Below are 18542 nucleotides of genomic sequence, written 5' to 3' on the forward strand. Positions count from 1 at the left end.
TTCTTTAACTTGGACTCAGGAACACAAACTGAGATGAAAGACAGAAACCATATTACTGAAAGATTTAAATGGTTATCGTTACCTCTATGCACAGGGCTTGTTTCTCTGTGTATCTCCTCTTCTGCTTGTTCTGCCTCTTTAAGTGCTGTCCACTTCTCTTTATGTACTGCCCACTTGCTGTCCTCATGTTTCTTATCTTGGCCATATTTCTCAGACACTGTTAGAAGGCTGTAGGTCGAAATCTGATGATTGGTTTGAATGGCATGAACAGTGAGAGTAAATTCCAGAGAGTCCCGAAACCTGGAATCCCAAATTAGACAAAACTGTCTGATGTCAGTGGACACAAAATACATTTTACCTTGACCGAAAGGGCATGAAGAGTGTAGTTTACTTATTGCACATGCAATCCTTAAATGTAAATCCACAAGTCAGTAAGAAATTGCTTAGCCTGATGACATCTGATACTGTCTATATACTTTTATCCAATCTAGGAATGGAGATGGTCAAGAATAACCACATGAAGACTTTTCCCAATATTGAAACTTATACCAGGTTCTTCATGACAGTAAATTTCATCTTCCATTAAGGACTTATCAGAAACATGCACATTCTATTTTTTTCCCAGTCACATGCTCTGTGTGCCTAAGGTGGTTTTTTAATTGTGTATTTATTTTATTAATTCATCCTTTGCTTTTACCTAGATCTATGAAAACCAACTCAAAATGCATCTCATGCTTAAACTTGTGTTCTTGAGAAAGTCTTTTTGTAACTTCAAATTATATAGAGAACACTGTGTTAGAATGACATTAAAATATCTGACAGACACACAATATGTCTTAAAAACAGGCATTCATTTCACAGGTTGTTTTTCAACATTTCAGTAAAAGTTCTTAGTTCTTATTGAACTTACGGCAAAACCCCAGGAAAATAGTCTCAACCAGAATTCTTCATACAGAAGTGAATCCAAATGAAGTAATTTCCTTCATTTGATTATCTGCATTTTTACCAAAGATTCAATAGAAGTCATTACACATAAAATAAATGTTCCAAGAATAAATAAGATTCTTAAATAGGAGCAGAATCATAATGGAACAGATTAAATACTGATTATATGAGAGAGAGAAAAAACTAATTACATTCCTTTTTCTTGTGGGAGGTACAACTTCATAGGCAATAAGCCCCATGGAAGGTGAGGGAGAGAAGTAGAAGAAAAGTGGTAATTACTGTGTTTGTAGTTTCTGCAGTCCAATGAATTGTTTCTCATGCTCCCAAGCCAGCTGCTTTTGCACTAACTGGATTCTCTGTAGTGTCTGCCTATCCAGCTCTTCAAAGATCCTACGGTCCATCTCAAACTCCTGCAGGAAGATGGAAAACCCAGCATCACATTATTTTGGCTACTAGGTCTTCAGAATTAATATTTTTACTTACGTGCCTTAGTTGCATGCACATCAATACTATCCTTTATTTCAGAAGCTATCTCCACAGAGAACCATATTTTTTTTCTGTGCTTCTTAATTGGCACAAATAATCAGCTGTGATTCAGAAGTCCAGCAATATATATATTTTTAAAACTACCTTAATCCAAAGCATTGGACATCCTTGGCTCCAATATGATATGTAGCAACATTTTAGAAGAAGGTGCCTGTAAATGTAAATGACCCTAATAAAAGCCAGATGTACCTCTCTATGTAACTGCATGTGCTTGGGCAACTCCTGATTCTTTTGAAGGAGATAAACAAAGTCTTGTCTCAGTGCACTTAACTCCTCTCTTTTCTTATTTTTCTTTTCTTCAGCTTCCTTAATTTTCCGTTCATGCTCCTTTTTCTGCTTGTATTCCTCAATACTGAAAATGCATAAAACAGAAATTATGCTATCTCAATGCAAGAGTGGAAAGATTACAGTTTATATGACCTTTTAGATTTCCTTGACAATCTTAAATTTCCAGTGAACTCAATGGTTCTTAAAGTAACTTAAAAAGGAATCACCTTCTGTATATTTGTACACTCTTAACATCAAGGGGCTTTGACCTTTTGCTGTCTCTGTAGTCTGAAGTTAACTGCCTCATAGTACGACATTTGAATTATTTCCAGATAAAAATAGATGAAATGGAGAGAAGGGTTGAAAAAACTGTGTGTTTCACAAATAAATGACCTACATTCAGGGTGATCAACTTATCCCTCCTCTTTGTAGGCAAAAAGAAATACATAGAAAAAGAGCTACCAACACTTGAAAATCCTATTCATCATTATCTAAGCATCTCTTACGTGTAGGCATCAGGATCCTTAATGTCTTCAGTAGCCTTCTCCTTCTCAAGACCTCTCTGGAATAAAAACATTGTCTTGTCTTTAAACAAGCAGTTATATTTTCAACAGACAATAAAGCTTTTATATGCATTAAGACAGAGCTCTCACCACCTCTCACAAAAACAAAAGAAATCTTCATTTTCAATATTACTATCTGAGCCTTAAATACTGCATTGTAATGTTTCAAGCAGAAAAGGCAAGGAAGCTGGTTTATATGTAAAAGAACTAATGAAACATTAGGGACAGAGAACACCCTATAACCTCCCCAGTGGCATAAATCATTACATCATTGCTTGTCCTAAATTCACTCTGTCCCATAACATCTTTGGTTCTCTATCCCCCAGCCCAATTCTCTTGTCTCCCCTCACTGCCACATCAACAAGAGTCAGTGTGTCATGGGCTAATTCTAAGTTACATCTGTAATTAATCTGGTTGGCTTTTGCTGACTGCATAATGGATTCACAATTATTAGCTGTGTAAAATGACAGATGGATGGACATTGCAGTAGCACAAGCTTCATTTCCCTAGGCAATCATGCTCTGAAAAAAGAGGGGGGACTATCACCCAACAATTTAGTTGTACTTAATTGATTTGTAATTTAACTTAGTTTCAGATGATTTGTATTTGATTTTCTAAGAATCTCATTAAGTTTAATGAAGATAGAATTTTTAAAATTTTCTACATGACCTAAAACTAGAATAGATACTTAATGAAGATATACTTTGAAAAGGGAAAAACTCTATTAGAATGGTCATTAAGCAATGCTGTTAGCCTGAACAATGGAACTGACCATAAAGGTCTTTATATAGAGCTACTTACATATTTAAAACTATAAATCTGTATATATGCTTTATAATTGTATATTAATAACTTCTTCCAATACTGGAGTTCGTAAGGCTCTGATATTAAAAGTTCTAATCATTCACTTTTAGAAAATAGCTCTAGCTCTATTCTCAGTGCTATATATTCTTGTCATACTGGTAAAGAAGTCCAACTAATCATGAACAATTTAGCTGAATGACCAAAGTCACAGTTTCCTCTGTCTCTGCTGACAAGCTTCCTTCAAAATGTAGTTATTAACCAGTACTAAAACATATTTAAAAGTTAATTTTTTTACGTTGACACTTTAAAGATTTTTAAACTTTACTGAATGCCTATTGTGCACAATGACACTTTACTCAACAGCTCTCACTGCTTCTTTAAAGTTATAGTTACTAAATTCAGACACTCTTAAGACTTTTTAAAAATTCAACAAAGTTTGAACATTTTAGTTGACATCCCTCTTGTGCAATATCAGTAGAACTGTTTCTGAGTTCCAGTGTCATCTGTTTAAATGTGCTAGAGATGATCAGCTCTGCAGTGAGTACAGAACACCTGTAAATTCACTACTACTAATGCTGCCCAAGAGTGAAAGAGCAACGGGATCAGCATTGTGTTGTGCTATTTTGCAAATGGAAAAATCCATTGTGAATTTTACATGAATGGTACTAGGTGTATGGAGAAACTACACATATGCTACTCTCCAATAGTATTTCTAGAATCCCCATCCAGAGCAGAATCATACTTTACTGGAATTAAACCCAAGAAAGGTATGAAGTAAGATAAATCCTTTCAATTCTTTCATTCCAGGAATATGTATGACTACACCTTTGGGTGGGAAAGCACTGGAAGAATATTACATATGAATAACACATACCATATTTATTTGGAGAAAAACACAAAACACTGAGAAGGAACAGTGCAATCCCAGAGCCTGTTTTTTAGGGAACGTTTTGCAAAAGCTATTCTTCTAAATAGTTTAGGAAACTTCAGCTTTTGCTGTGAATGATCTTTATGAGAAATAAATGAACCATGTTTGCCCATCTGGGTAGTTTCATACCAAAAGGCCTAATTCAGTGAAAGAGGGTACCAACTTACCCTAGGAAGGGGGATTGTGACTTTTAGCTCTTTGGGAAGCTCTTCCTCTGACCAGAGGTCAAATGTAAAAATGTTTCCATCTCCACCACAGGTAATCAGACACCCATCATCATGACTACAACAGATCCCCCGGATCTGCCCATTGTCATTGTCATGTAAATTCAGGTACCAGTAGTCCTTCAGGGCACCCACTGAGAGGCCTTTCTCACCAAGAGGATAAGCTCGCAGTGAGCCGTCCTGCATCCCACAGAACATCAGGAGGCTGTGGCTACTGTTAAACAAAAAACAAGAAACAGTAATAGCAGCAACTTGTAACAAGCAAGTTCAAAATATGAAAAGAGCTGATCTAGCTTAATAGAAATCACTTTCCCAAGTTTGAAAGCTGAAAGTAAAGTATTTAAAGTATGTGTGATTCTACTATGAAGTGTTTTTGCAGCTAACTGTCTGCTCAGAAACATTCCAGCACTTGCTAGGTGTCTTAGAACTAGTATTAGCCCTGAGCTGGGCAGTGTAGCAGACACCATGTTAAAAGCTAGAAAGCAGTTTTTAGTCCCTGCTCCCCATTGAGTATAGATGGTGATGAATGCAGCCAGCAGTAGATTAAAGCCTGAATTAAACCTGCTTCCTTTTGATGCAGAACATGCCTATTCTTACAGAGAACCTAACACTGGGAGTCTGAAAAAAATCCAGACTTTCCATCTGTACAGTTCACAGAATGTTCTGAGAAGCCTATATTCTTAGCACTAGAAGGATGGACTGACTGTTCCATGTTCTAATTCTTTTTGTTCACTATGATAAAGAACTGCTGTTCTGGTGATCAGTATATGCAAGGACTTCTAAGTGTTCTCCTGGAGTTCTATAATCTAGAGTGGTTGAGTTCTAGTCAGTATTTACTTAGAAATCCCACTTTTTTGTCTTTGAAGGTCTTTTAAAATTATTGTATCAGACATCTGGCTCAGCTATGTCTATTAGGAATTTTAGGTGAAATTCAGTGCCAGGAAAACCAGAGAGAGTTTGTGTATATTAGAGCTGAGCCACAACTGAAAAGGACAAAGGAGCATACACTCCTCCCTTCCAAGTTCAATTTCATCAAGCTTTATCCCAGAGCTATTTATTACATTACAGCGTTTTACCAGAAGGAGATTTGGTGAATGGGATTGTTGTCAGTGTTCTCCATAGGAATCACTTCAAAGGGTTCATCTTTCCTCTTCTCAGGGTCTTCTTTATTATCATGTGAGAATTCGCAATGATAGAGAAACCCTGAGTCATACCCACCCTGAAGAAGAGAAGGATGATAAGGAAACAATGACAAAAGAAAACTGAAACAGATGACCAGGAAAATGCAAATTTCAGAATAATTCTTCCTTTCTCAAGGATCTGTGAATGGCTAGAAAATGCTACTTCCAAACACCTAGAGATCCTATTTATCCATAGACAGAAGTGTGTCATGATCTCTGGCATTAAAAGCCACTATGTTAAAATTCTATCTTCTGCTTGTGAGGGAACAGCTCGGTCTTTGTGCTCATTCAGGCATCACCAAGAAGGGCACCTACTGGATATTTACCAAACAATCTGAATCAGAGTGACACTACTGGTTTAATTCACAAAAAACACTGAAACTGTCAAGGATGAAAGGAGCTCAATATCCTTGGGATGACAGGTTTCAAAGGGAAAGAATGTCACATCATGCAATCCCATCAACATGAAGTAAAAAAAAATCAACATGATTTACCAAGGAAAGCCAAAATTTTCCTGGTGCTGCATAAAAGCCACAGAGGATGGGACTGGGCTCCTCTGGTATGTAGATAGGTGGCAATGGCTCTTCTTCAGGTTCTTCCTCATTAGTTTCTTGTACCTCAAGTCCCAGCTCCTTTTGCTGCTTTATCCATTCAAGACGTGCCTTCTCCTTCTCTTGCTTTTCTTTCTCTCTCCGTGCAATCTCCTCTCCCAGCTATTACAATGAGCAGAGAAACACCGAGACATGAAACCAAGGCAACCCACACATCACTGACTGAAGGAGTCTCATAAACGTAATCCAAGGTGGTCCTGGCATAACACATACAGAATATCTACAGTAATCTCTTTCCTGTCAACTTAGTAGAGATCAACCAGACTTCATGGGACTCTCTAGTGAAATGTCCCCATTTCCCTCCTCTGAAGTATTTACTCTTGGTCCTTTAAAACAGAAATAATTCCAAATGGCAAGCAGATTTCAATATTTCCTCAGGGAGATTAGTCCAAATTTTCACCACTATGCTTACTCCTGCAGAAATTCTAAGTCCTGTCCCCTGCCTGCCATGGAGAAAGAAAAGCACTGGAAAGCTGAACTCGAACAAGTTCTAGTCCATCATTGGTATAGAGCAAAAGAGAGAAGCTGCAACTGATTTAACTTCTTCTGAAAAATGAAGGAAAGATTTATCAAACCTTTAAAATTCTCTCCCATGCAAGACTAATGTAGCATAAACAAGTATCAAACATTCTCTAAAACAGTAGCTTCCTACGAAGATACTAGATAGCCAAAGGAGCAAACCCTTAAATGTTATCAGCTGATCTTTGTCTGTTTTACCTTTTAAAAAATATCCTGTTCTAGGGACTCTACAGACTATAAAAACTACTTTAGTGTTTCACTACCCTTACTGTGAGAAATCTTTCCTTACATTAAAACATCCTTGTTGTAACTTATTAATTATTTATCTATTTCCAAGGTAAAAAGAGTCATTCATATTCCTTCTCTCTGTAGAAACATTTTTTTTATTTTTAGTGATTTAGAGTGTTTCTCAACATTATTCTTCTCATTTGACAAAAAAAGCCAAAACAAAACCAATCAAAAAATAAACAAACAAGAAAACCAATAAAACTCTACACACATTATTTTAATCTTTCCTTTCATATGCATGCTTTGTGATCATTCTTATAGATATTGCTGTGAAAAAACATCTCGAAATCTTTCTCCTGAATGCTGACTTCCTCCAAGTTTGCAACACAAAATGAAGCTTTGTCTGACATTCAGTAATATAGGAGCAGTTACCAGAAAATGCAGAGAAATCACAAGTTAACAACAGAAGCAGAGAGGATGTTGGATGTAAAGTAGATTGAGTATGGAACTAGATTGAGTATGGAACTGAGAGCCTGCCCACTGGAGTTCTCCTTCTGAGCCTAACATCATCTTGCTTTTAGTTTCACAAAACTAACTACAGCTGTGAGTTGATAGAAGTCTTTTCCTTTGGTCCCATATATTCTTTTTAAACACTAAGTGCCATTTAGAAATTAAATGCACACCTTTAAACATAAAACATTTTTTTAAAGTCAGAAATACTGCTAAAAAATAATATTTCATATTCGCTTCAAGGTAACTGTTGAAAGAAATTTGCTATAGAGTGAATATCAGCCACAATAAATATTCTTTTTTGAAAATTACCAAAATTAAAATTATTTGAGAACTAATTAACAACCCTTCCCTTTCTCTAATGTTGTCTTCTAGTTATAAACAAAATTCACATCATGCTTTCAGTGTCATGTAGGTTTGAATAAACCAAAACCAACTTGCAATTTCAAGTCACAAATTACTTCTATCTGACATTCCATTTCAAGGAGCTTAGCAAAAACCCTGTGATGAAATACAGGGACTAGAAACTCTTTTGGGTAGTTTGATCACTTGACACAATGAAGAAGATGGAATTCTGCCACAGGAGAGTTTTTTACCTTGAGTTTGGATTTAATACTATAAAAATGGAAGTACTGTGTTGGCAGGTTTTTTATGTGATAGGTGGTTGCTGCATCATGCTTCCCACGGAGAGGGGCAGGAACCTGGACAGCAAAGCCATTCTCACAAAGGATGAGCAATGTGCTCTTGTCCTGTACAAAAACACCAAGAATACAAATATAGGGCAGATGTATAAATGGAATCAAGACAAATGAGGGGAAAAGTTGGTTAGGCAGATGGACAGGCACAAAGCCAAACTCCAGCCACACTTCCCTGTGCTCTTATTTCTGTGGACACTTTTAAATGGACATCAGAAATCAGTGAGCTTCTTTTACGCTAGGCAAAGCTAAGGAATTGAAGAAATTCTTGCTGTGTCCAAACCAGCTATAATTCTGACACTGCTTAGTTTGAAAGCAGCATGATGATATTTTTGAAATTTGGTTTAATTAAAAGATGGATTTGACCCATGACTCAGTAGGTTTTGGGTTGATAATTTCTTATATTTCCAGACTAATAATCATTTATATCATCAAGACTTGGCTCAAAGTCTTGCCAAATTCTACTTACCTTTCAGTTTGTTTGTTTTCTGTTGGTACCTGACAAGTCCTTTAAAATGTGAAGTAAGGAAGAATAGGTGAGGTGAGGGTAATAATTATTCAGTGTTTTGAGCTTTTAAAAGACAAATTGGTATTTAGTTTCAATTTTTGTAAGCTATTTGGAGAAAAGAGAGGCTTATTTTATCTGACCCATCACTAAAAATGTGCAAAGAGGGCATATTAGAGTTGTTATGGAAACCCTAACTAGGAATCATATAGTTCTCATGTCTCAGGAACTAGGGATCTCAATTTAAAAATGCATTCATTAAATGTAATGTATTTAATCACCAGTGCTTCTGTAAAACAAACAAACAAACAAAAAAGTAGTGTGGCACTCAGATGCTGGCACTGTGTTAAGCAAGTGTTCTCATCTAGCAATGGAGGCCAGATACTGGTAGAGAAAATTACTTAGGCAGAATCTAACATATCCAAGACACCACGGGTGCTTTTTTTAGTAAGGAGGAGTACCTTGTCTTCAAGGAAGGTACTCAAAATGCAACTGTCAGATCAAGATCTATTGTTTCTGCAGTACGATAGAATTCATACCAACAAGACTTCTTTTGGCAGTTTTTAGCAGTTCAAATTAACAAGTGGAAATACCAACACTTTGACACCATGCCCCAGTAAAATATATCTTGCTAGCATCTAAATATAATGAATAGTCTCTCCTCTAAATAAGGATACTGGACCAAATAAAATTTCAAATGTTACCATAACCCTAGAACACTTTTAAATATTAGCAAAAACCTATTTCGATATGCCCTGACACATTTCAAACACAGAATGCAAATTTCAAGAAGCGCCCAAAATATTTCTTAATGTTGTCAAAAAGCTTTTCAAAAGCCTGTTTTAATATGGGCAAGAGTCACGGACAGTAACACTCAAATTCTCTTTGTCAAAGAGAATTTATATTCCAAAACTTAAGGAATAAGATTGTTTCTTCAAGTCAAGGGCTCAAAAAGCATACCAAAATCTTTTCATTTCTGCATTATCCAAAACCCAAAGTATGTCCATAGTGACTGAACCAGAGATACAGCTACACAGAGCCTTTTAGAATCTGTCATGCTGAAGCAGCATGAAAAAAAAATAGCAAAACATTTGTATTGTCTGTAGAGGACATGACTAGAGTAATGGATCTTCATCTATTTTGATTGGAAATTCTTTTTAAAATTATATGTTAACACTGCTGGGAAGGAAAGAAAACAAATATGCATTACTCACATGAGAAGGTGGAGACCACTGTAATGCCTGTACGGGTCCAGGGACACAGATGAATCCAATAGGCTTGTATTCATCCTCAATAGCAAAAAAGAAAACGGTTTTGTCTTTACTCTGAGGAAAAACAAACAAACAAACATGATGACTGAATCAAAGCTGACCAAAATTTCAAAAGACATTAAGCACTTTTTGTGTTTAAACAGGGGAACTTTTCAATTTTTGTGTTTAAACAGGGGAACTTAGGACTGGATTTCCATAATGATTAATGGGAGTAAATAAAAACCCTGCCCATGTTGTTCCAAGAAACATGTTGCACCCATAGCTCTTAATTGCTCTCATGGGCCTCCTCTGGCATCACTTGCTATGTGCTTTCTGCCCATTGCCCCAGGAGCTCCTTTAAATCTCAGGCTCAGGCCTGATTCATCAGATAATGCAGCACAAGCTCATTTCCCCAGAAAATAAGAAGTTCCAGAACTGGTACTCAACATGATTCCTTGTAACTTATATCCTACATTAAATGAAATTCATGGCAATTCAGCCTCAGGAACATGTAACTGCAAAAGCACTGATCATGGCTAAGGATGAGATTTTAAAAAGAGACACCACATTAACTGGAAACCATGTCAAAGACTACCAGGTTTAATGATAAACTGACTGACTGACCCTGTGGTAAGGCCAAGCAGTGCTGGGTAGCAGCTGGATTGCTGCCAATGTGGTGTATCAATGGACTTGCTTTTACTAATTCCAAGATCCTACTAAATTAATTCCAAAATGAACCAAATCCATCTTCAAAGGGGATTACAGAATTCACACTAAACAGTCCAGTAATTCACAAAATGAATTGTGTGAACTGCATGGTTGCCTTCCTTCAGAAAAACATGTGAGCGCAAACAGATCCTTCTCCCAGCACAGAGAACTACAACAAGCAATCAATAGAAGCAACAGAAGTAAAACTGTGTTGTCAGTAAACAAACTTTACCTTGTCTCTTTTAAAAGGCTCTCTATTTGTGGCTTAATAAACCCAACCAAACGAAATGATACATACCCCTGTGGCAAACACGTCTCCCTTTGGTTTATACGCCAGGGCTGTGACTGCAGCAGCATGAGGTTTGAAAACTTGTTTCAGATTTATCTCTGCAATCTCATTGGCCCATCCTGCATGACCAGGCAGCCGTTTGGGATCATAAACCTCAATTATGCGGACAACACCATCTTCAAACCCCACGGCAATTAGACCTCCCTCAGGGTTTACCTTTAAGTGAAATGAAGAAAAAAAACCCCACAGTGTACATCTGAGAGCTTCAAAGAATAATCCATATGGCACATGCTCTGGTGTTTATCTTTAAACTCACCTTACATGGAAGTGTTGCTAAAGCACAAAGAATATTTCACACATGGGTAATGTTGTTTATTCTCTCTAATATGGCACCACAAAGGAAGAGAGATGACTGGGGCTTATTTTTTTGTTTTGGATTGTGTTTTGGTTTTTTAGTGATAACATGCCACTGAAACTGAAGATGTTAATGAGAATGTGGTTGTAATGTCTGAAGAAGAGGTAATTCATACTAACATAAAGATGTATCAGTAGCTTTTTAAGCAGAAGAAACTAAAAAAAAAAAAAATTAAACTTCCCTGAATATAATATGGGGCACCAAACCTAAGTATGATTTTTTTAAGAGGTCAGGGCAGAAGCTTGGGTCTGGCTGCATCTATATAAAGTACAGCAGTCAACAGGGACTGCCACTTGAGATGAAAAGGAGGAGGAGGAGTCTTTACTGTAAGTCCTGTAGGTAAGTCAATTGCTAACAATTAAGAGAGGCTTGAACTGTGATAAAGGTTAGCAGAAACAGGCCTGTGTTTTAGCTGGACATAGCTGGACTTGTGGATTTAGCTGATATTTGCCATACATAGTAGTGTCTTGAAGTCATTTCAAGCTGACTTGCCAATGCTCACTTATCTAACAAAGACACTGGTAGCTTGCCTATGAGGAGATTATGGTGTACAGATGCTTCAAAGTATGTTGGACTAAATTTTCTTAGATTAATAGTACAGATTTTAAAATACATTTGCACACTTTAAACTGTAACCAAGTATCAAATTCAATTTTAAATGCAGCTGGATAGACTGCCCTTTGTTTTTCAGATTGTGTTTAGTAATAACTTTCATAAACTGAGTCAGTTTTGTGATGCTGTACAATTTATTGTGGCAGACAGCTTACCTCATGAAGGTACAGGTAACCACTTAACAGCATCTCTGAAAGCCTGTGTGGCCAGAATTATATTTTTATAAAATAATTATTTTTATAAAATAAAGGCACTCTCCAGTGGAACCCTCACTTTGAGCATTCAAGTAATTATTTGCCTCCTAAATTTGCTTGTAATTAACCCACCAGGCTTGCTATGTTTTCTCAAGAACATAACTAGGCACTAATTTAATTAAAATTAGCAAATATGTCTAAAAGTGATAGATTCCACACTCCACAAATGATCAGTTCTGGCAACAGTTTTTAATGATTTATCTCCAAATGTTTGTGATTTGTCTGGGCTGTCATTTCAAAACGTGTTAACTAACTCATGTTAATTGACATTTGCTCTGTGTGGGTTAAATAGAAGCTGTTAGTCTACAAACTCAGACTACTTCCCAGACTGCACACGGACATCTGATTTTAAAATCTTAGGAAGGCACAAAGTAGGATACCTGATAACCCATAGTAAAGTTAAACTGTGCCCAGACTGTATACAAACATACCACCCCACAAACTTATCTATACATCCTGCTGCAGTAAATTCCACCATGGCCTAACAAGCGACCTCTAATGTCTTGTTTGCTGAGCAGCTTCCTGGATGCTGGCAGGCCCATAGGCTCCTTGACGAATTTTGGCTAACATGCTAGGAAAAACTCACAACAGCTGGTGCCCATGTCAGCGCTGTTCCTCCCTGTTTAAACTTCATTACACCCACTTGGCTGTTGCTGCCAAAATCATAGATGCGCACTGACCCTGGGTGGAAAGGAGACAGTAAGAATTTATTTCTTGCAATGTCACTTACATGTTAGGATTTATGAAGAAATGTCTTTTTATTTGAATTAAAATCTGGATTAAATGTATGTTTTCTATTTTGAGTAACAAAATGCCTGCATGAAAAATGACTGATGGTTACAGAGCACCATAGCTAGCATGGTGCTCATGAACAAAAAATATGGTTCCTTCACTCTTCAACTTATACAGAACCAAATTCGTCAAGGCTGAGGGTTGTAATAAGAAGTCCCAAGCTGACAATCTACATGTAATTTTCAATTGAGCATGAAATTGTGGCATACTCTATGGAAAATCTGTACTAACAAGATAGGAAAAGATGATAGGCTACTACTTGGGACTGCCTAGAGAGGAAAACATTTAAAGGGAGGAAAACATAGGAGATTGTCCACAAAATGTCCAATTTCATTAGAGGGAAAATTAACAGATTCATAGGCACACATACTGATTGCATAAAATTCCATTCCAACTGGCATTTACATGAAATGTAATTTGCTCAACTGGTAGGAGTGTTCAGGCTAGAAGAATATGTGCATTGTATAACACAGACAAATTACAAGACTGTACTGACAAGAATTTAATTAAAAGACCTTGTAGTGTTTTCCGAACAGTGTAAATGACATCATTAGTGTTCTGGCCAGTAGTTCTTCTTTCAAAGCACGATAAAGCTAATACTGAGAGGCCTAAACAACAATATTTATACAGGTTGAATGAATATGTCTGTAATTGCTTGTTATTTGTTGATGAGAGCATAATAGCTATTGCAGTTTCTAAGAAAGGCACAAACATTAATATTTGCAATGGCTTGCACAATGCTGGAGGTGTATGTAATTCCTTACAAGATAAGAATCCCAACACTTATTAAACCCCAGCACCAAATACAAGTTCTGTAACTCAAACTACATCTCACCTTTTCAGCCATTCCTTCAGAACAAACAATTTACAAAGTTTCTCATTAAAAACTTCTGTTGCTAAAATCCTAGGTTTTTAGGATGAAGCAGTCTTAATGCATTGTTTCAAAACATTCATTATTTGCCTTAACTATTAAAGAACTGATCCCAGGAATAACAAAAGTGGCTTTGGAAGAGCAAATGCACAAATACAAAACACTGTAGCTCCAAACCTGTGGGAATTCAGGGCTTTCCTCTGGCTGTCCTGGAAGGCCTGGGACCCTGGCAGGGTGTCAGGAACCCCCCTATACTGAGCCCCCAGAGACACTGTCTCTGATCTCTGTCCATGGAAAAGAGTTTTCAATCTTACAGGATGAATTACAAGCTCTGAGTGTTTGATATAAGTAATAATTAAGTGTGGCACAGGTGCAAAAGTAAAATTTTAGGACTCTAGATTAGGGATTCAGAGGGCACAAGATGGAAGAAATTGGGTGTGTCTTGTCCTTTTTCTCCTTCTTCATGCCCTCCAAGTTTCACTGTAGTGTTGGCATTTTTCTATTGGTTTAGGCTGGGGACATACTGTTCAACGTAGATGATAGATTTTGGCACATTATTGTAAATCCAGCACAGGTAGTTTCTGGTATATAATGTTTATAACATCCCACTGAGGGCAGAGCCCCACACGCTGCCCTGCAGGACAGAGCTGCGGCAGGGCAGCAGAACATGTTAGAGATAAGCAAGAATAAACAACCTTGAAAACAGCACAGACCAATTATGGCTTCTTCTTTGGCAACGGGGCAGAATGACAGAGACTTTTTGCAATCTTGAAATCATCAATACCTCAGATTTCAACACAAACCAAGCATCATTGCCCTTCAAAACCAATCCTGGCAGTGGCATGAAAGGAACAGTGCACTTACGGTCAAGAGCCGTGGTGGCCATCAGGTATGTAAAGGGAGAGACACTGATGGCCTCAATTGCCCCAGAATGGAAGGTACACACACACTCTGGGTCGTGGGTCTGCGGTGCAAAACAGAAGAGAAATTGTGCTGCATTTTACACTTGTGCTCTCCAGTTTGAGCTCATAGTGCCTGGGAAATAATTTCATCATCCAAGAAATTACAGACTTTGCTATCATTTTTTTTACATTAGTTTGTATAGTATGTGGTTTTTATTTACCATACAATTCTTGGAACTTATTTTACTTTTCACGTTAGAATTCTATTCCCCACAAGGGATTGTTCCTACTTACTTTATTATGTTCCAGAGCAAAAATTAAATGCCTGTTTTTTCACCTCTGTCATCTATTTCTCCATCAAAAACATCTCCAGCAGTTACACTAGTTACTAGTAGGGTAAAACACTTCAAGTGTGTTCCATTTTCTTCTTGTTTTTTTCTAATTCTTTCTGTCATTTAAAGACTACAGTAAGGATTAGTTCAAACACCTATCTATAGAGAAAATTACAACACTCCTTGATCTCATTTCCTGAATCCCTGCAACTTTCATTACCAGCTTACAGAATCAAACTCCTTTAAAGTAACATGAATTTGGCATCTGAAATTTCAGGAATCAAAAATCAAATTCCTCTTTACCATCCTGCACAATTATTACAATCAATTACATTTGAAAATTTTTATTAAATAAAATATATGTTTCAATGCTACAATTTTCTATCATGCAACTTCCTAAAACACAGATTTAATTCCAGAAGGAACCAGCATAGTTATAGGATGTAACAGGATATGGTTCCTATTACAAATGAACTGAAGAAATCAGAAGAAAGAAAAATCAAAATTACCATATTTGAAAAAGTCAAATCCAGTTTCCATATTGCTCCACTTGTATCCTGAAGAAGAAAAAACATAAATTGAATATTTTCAGACTCAATTTGGAAATAAAATTGTACAGGGTGACTTCTTAAAAAGTCCGTAATGACTATCATTGTGAAACAAAAATTACTAAATGCAAGGATGTTGGTCTTATGAATCCCATTCATCACTTTAAGGTGATAGAACTTGGACAGTACCTTCTGGCATTCTTCTGTTCTTATGCCAGAGTCTCACACATTACTGTACACTAAAAACACAGCATAGCATAACATAGCATAATTCAGTTGGAAGGGACCTGCAAGGATCATCTCAACCAATTGCCTGATCACTTCTGGCCTGACCAAAAGTTAAAGTATATTATTAAAGGCCTCTATATATGCCTCTTAAACATTGACTTAGAATGACCAGCTCTCTAGGAAGCCTGTTTCAGTGTTAAAAAAACACCAACAAAACTGTAGGTAGGTAGGTGATAGGTAGATAAGATTATTTTCTATATATCCAGAAGACTGAATTCTACTACAAAGAAACACTCTGATTTGTAATAGACTCCTGCTGTTATTTACCAGCATGTTCCAAATTTTATTTTTTTTTCCCACAGGGATCTATGTACCTGAGTGTGTCTTACCTGAGCAAACCAGAAGGTCTGTTCATGGTCATGAATTTTTGTAATGAAATTCAGGCTGACATTCTTGCCAAGCCAAAGTTCATTCATAGGCTCCATCTCCACTAACCCTGTGTCATCCACAGGATCAGCAGTATCTACTACCTCAAAGTTCCACATCTTCATGGCATTTGAAGCGTTAAAAAAAAAAAAAAAAAAAAAGCAGCTTTTTTAATAACACCAGGTTGTTTTCATACATAATAAATATGGAAAATCAAAATTTTAAGAACGCAAAATCACTGCTTTGAACATAACCTAGAACAGTGACTGGAGCTTCAATTCAGCCCTGACACTAAGAGAGCTGTACATGGCAGCTTCAGAACTATGCAGAATAAATGGTATCTGTGGGCACTCAGCATGGCTCATACTGAGGCAGCACAAATTAATGGGAAGTGTGACTCTTAGATGTTCTGCTTTGTAGGATAAGGACAACATATCAGTTAGCACACTTATAATCAAGTGAACTTTCCTAAGGGGATAACACCAACCTCTAAAACACAATAACAACCACAGCAGTGTTTGAAACCCTCCACTGGCTATAGGTCAGTATACCATTGATTATCTGGGTACACACATGAGCAGAAGACACATCATGTCCTCCCTTAAAGAGCAGGGTAATAAGATTGCAAAATTCCTGATCATTGACAAAGGACATCAGAAAGTTGTGTTATGCATAAGGAAAACATTTTGACCTTAATTTAGAGAATTATTTGTTAGCTTCAGGATGCTTTATTCTTAATTTTCCCCTATTTTAGGAGAGTGTCTCTGAGATGCTAGTTAATTTCTGTGTTATTTTAACATTAATAATCTGAGCTTTTAAACACTCAGAAAATTAATTTCAAATATTCCTGTAGTTTGTTTTTTATCTTTTAGATAACACCACATGTTAACAGGCCTGGAAATTATTAAATGTTAGAATGTAGTCAGGAACAAAGCTGTTAGAAAACCAGTGAGGATTATTTTGATTTACTAAAGTAAAAGCTGATTTATTTATTACTATTAAACAAGGAAAACTGCATGCCATGCTATCAAATTCAAACACATACACTATGGAGATGTGCTCTTATTTTCTTTATTCTACAAAATAATTTTCAGAAAGAAACTGCACTCCAAAATATCCTCCAAAAACCTGGTAAAGGAAATATGTAACATTTACCTGCTGACCACACATTTGCACACCTAAAGGCAGAGCAAAATAAAAACTCACCCGAATGACACCATCTTTTCCAACAGAGTAAAGGTCTCCTTCATCAAAAACTAACTGGCTGACAGGGCCCTCATGACAGGGCTTATGTCCAACTTGACAGAGCTCTACTTTAATGAGGCCACCTTCCCAAAGCAGCAAATTGCCCCACTCAGTTCCTGAGACAACCTTTAATGGAAATTAAAATAACTATGTAAGCACCTGCACGTAATCATGCAGAAACACAGGCAAGAACCAAGTAAACATTTGTGGCTTCCTTCCATGAAAGCATTAAATCAATGGCAAAGTACAAACATTTGCAAGAGAAGATATAACAGGTGAGGAGGTTCAACTTTTTAGCAATGTGACATAATTTACATGCACTGAAATTGCTGAAGATTGGGACCAACAGGCTCTTTGTATGTCTGTGCACTAATGTTTTCACGTTAGAAGACATTCAGCTTTAAGCCAACACAGATCTTTTTTCTGTGAATTACAACACTAAGTATTTTCCGATTATTACAAAGCAAGACAGGGATTTTGGGCAAACTAATGGCAATATTTTCTTCTCAGAACAGTGCATTAAAGGCCTGATTAAAAACATTTTTTAAGCAAATAGTAACTCTCTAACTTACAAAGCAGACTTTTTATCAAAGCCTAAAAGAGTATATAATATTTTTTTTAGTCACGTTTCCTCACTTACCTTCCCATCAGGCAGCTCCACAAAACCTATAATGTCAGACACTGCTGTTTTTCCAAACCTGCCCAAAGCTCCTTGTAACTTGAGACCAGTTAATGTGAGAGCCATCTTCCAGAACCTGAGTACAGAAAAACACACCCCTCTCTGACACAAGATTAAACTACTCTTTAAAATTAAGAAGTGTAAAATCCACATCTTTCCAGCTACAACCCATACACACAGCTAGGAATACTTATTTTATCCTTGCTATGGAGTGTATGGTGCTCAGTTTTGTAAACCCAAAGGACTGAGGACTTCATTGAATGTCATCCAAGTCCTCTTGTGGAATTAAACTGTATTATAAAATCTCACTGACACAAAGGTTTTATCCTAAATTATTATAAAATCTCATTGACACAAAGGTTTTATCCTAAATATTAGGATTTATGTGTGTGCAGGAGATATTACTTTTAAGATAACTGTTAGAAATTGTAATTTGATCCACATTTGAGTGAAAGTTCATATTTA

General features: G+C 36.7%; 1 protein-coding gene across 5 annotated transcripts in view; it reads right to left on the reverse strand.

Annotated features, from left to right (window-relative positions):
* The window catches only part of CFAP44 (cilia and flagella associated protein 44), a 62466-nt gene that overhangs the window by 33467 nt on the left and 10457 nt on the right, over nucleotides 1-18542 (reverse strand). For all 5 annotated transcript variants that reach the window (XM_085591079.1, XM_085591078.1, XM_085591084.1 and 2 more), the window contains exons 7-22: nucleotides 18039-18153; nucleotides 17360-17524; nucleotides 16117-16272; nucleotides 15461-15508; nucleotides 14582-14681; nucleotides 12641-12735; nucleotides 10783-10989; nucleotides 9741-9851; nucleotides 7923-8075; nucleotides 5953-6171; nucleotides 5354-5496; nucleotides 4221-4491; nucleotides 2265-2320; nucleotides 1681-1843; nucleotides 1225-1355; nucleotides 83-300 (exon numbers count right to left, since the gene is read on the reverse strand). In XM_085591079.1, coding sequence (XP_085447205.1) covers nucleotides 83-300; nucleotides 1225-1355; nucleotides 1681-1843; nucleotides 2265-2320; nucleotides 4221-4491; nucleotides 5354-5496; nucleotides 5953-6171; nucleotides 7923-8075; nucleotides 9741-9851; nucleotides 10783-10989; nucleotides 12641-12735; nucleotides 14582-14681; nucleotides 15461-15508; nucleotides 16117-16272; nucleotides 17360-17524; nucleotides 18039-18153 — 2351 coding nt within the window. The remainder of the gene's footprint in view (nucleotides 1-82; nucleotides 301-1224; nucleotides 1356-1680; nucleotides 1844-2264; nucleotides 2321-4220; nucleotides 4492-5353; nucleotides 5497-5952; nucleotides 6172-7922; nucleotides 8076-9740; nucleotides 9852-10782; nucleotides 10990-12640; nucleotides 12736-14581; nucleotides 14682-15460; nucleotides 15509-16116; nucleotides 16273-17359; nucleotides 17525-18038; nucleotides 18154-18542) is intronic.

The sequence above is a fragment of the Lonchura striata genome, chromosome 1 (assembly GCF_050655825.1).
Source record: "Lonchura striata isolate lonStrDom1 chromosome 1, ASM5065582v1, whole genome shotgun sequence".
Lineage (NCBI taxonomy): Eukaryota > Metazoa > Chordata > Aves > Passeriformes > Estrildidae > Lonchura > Lonchura striata.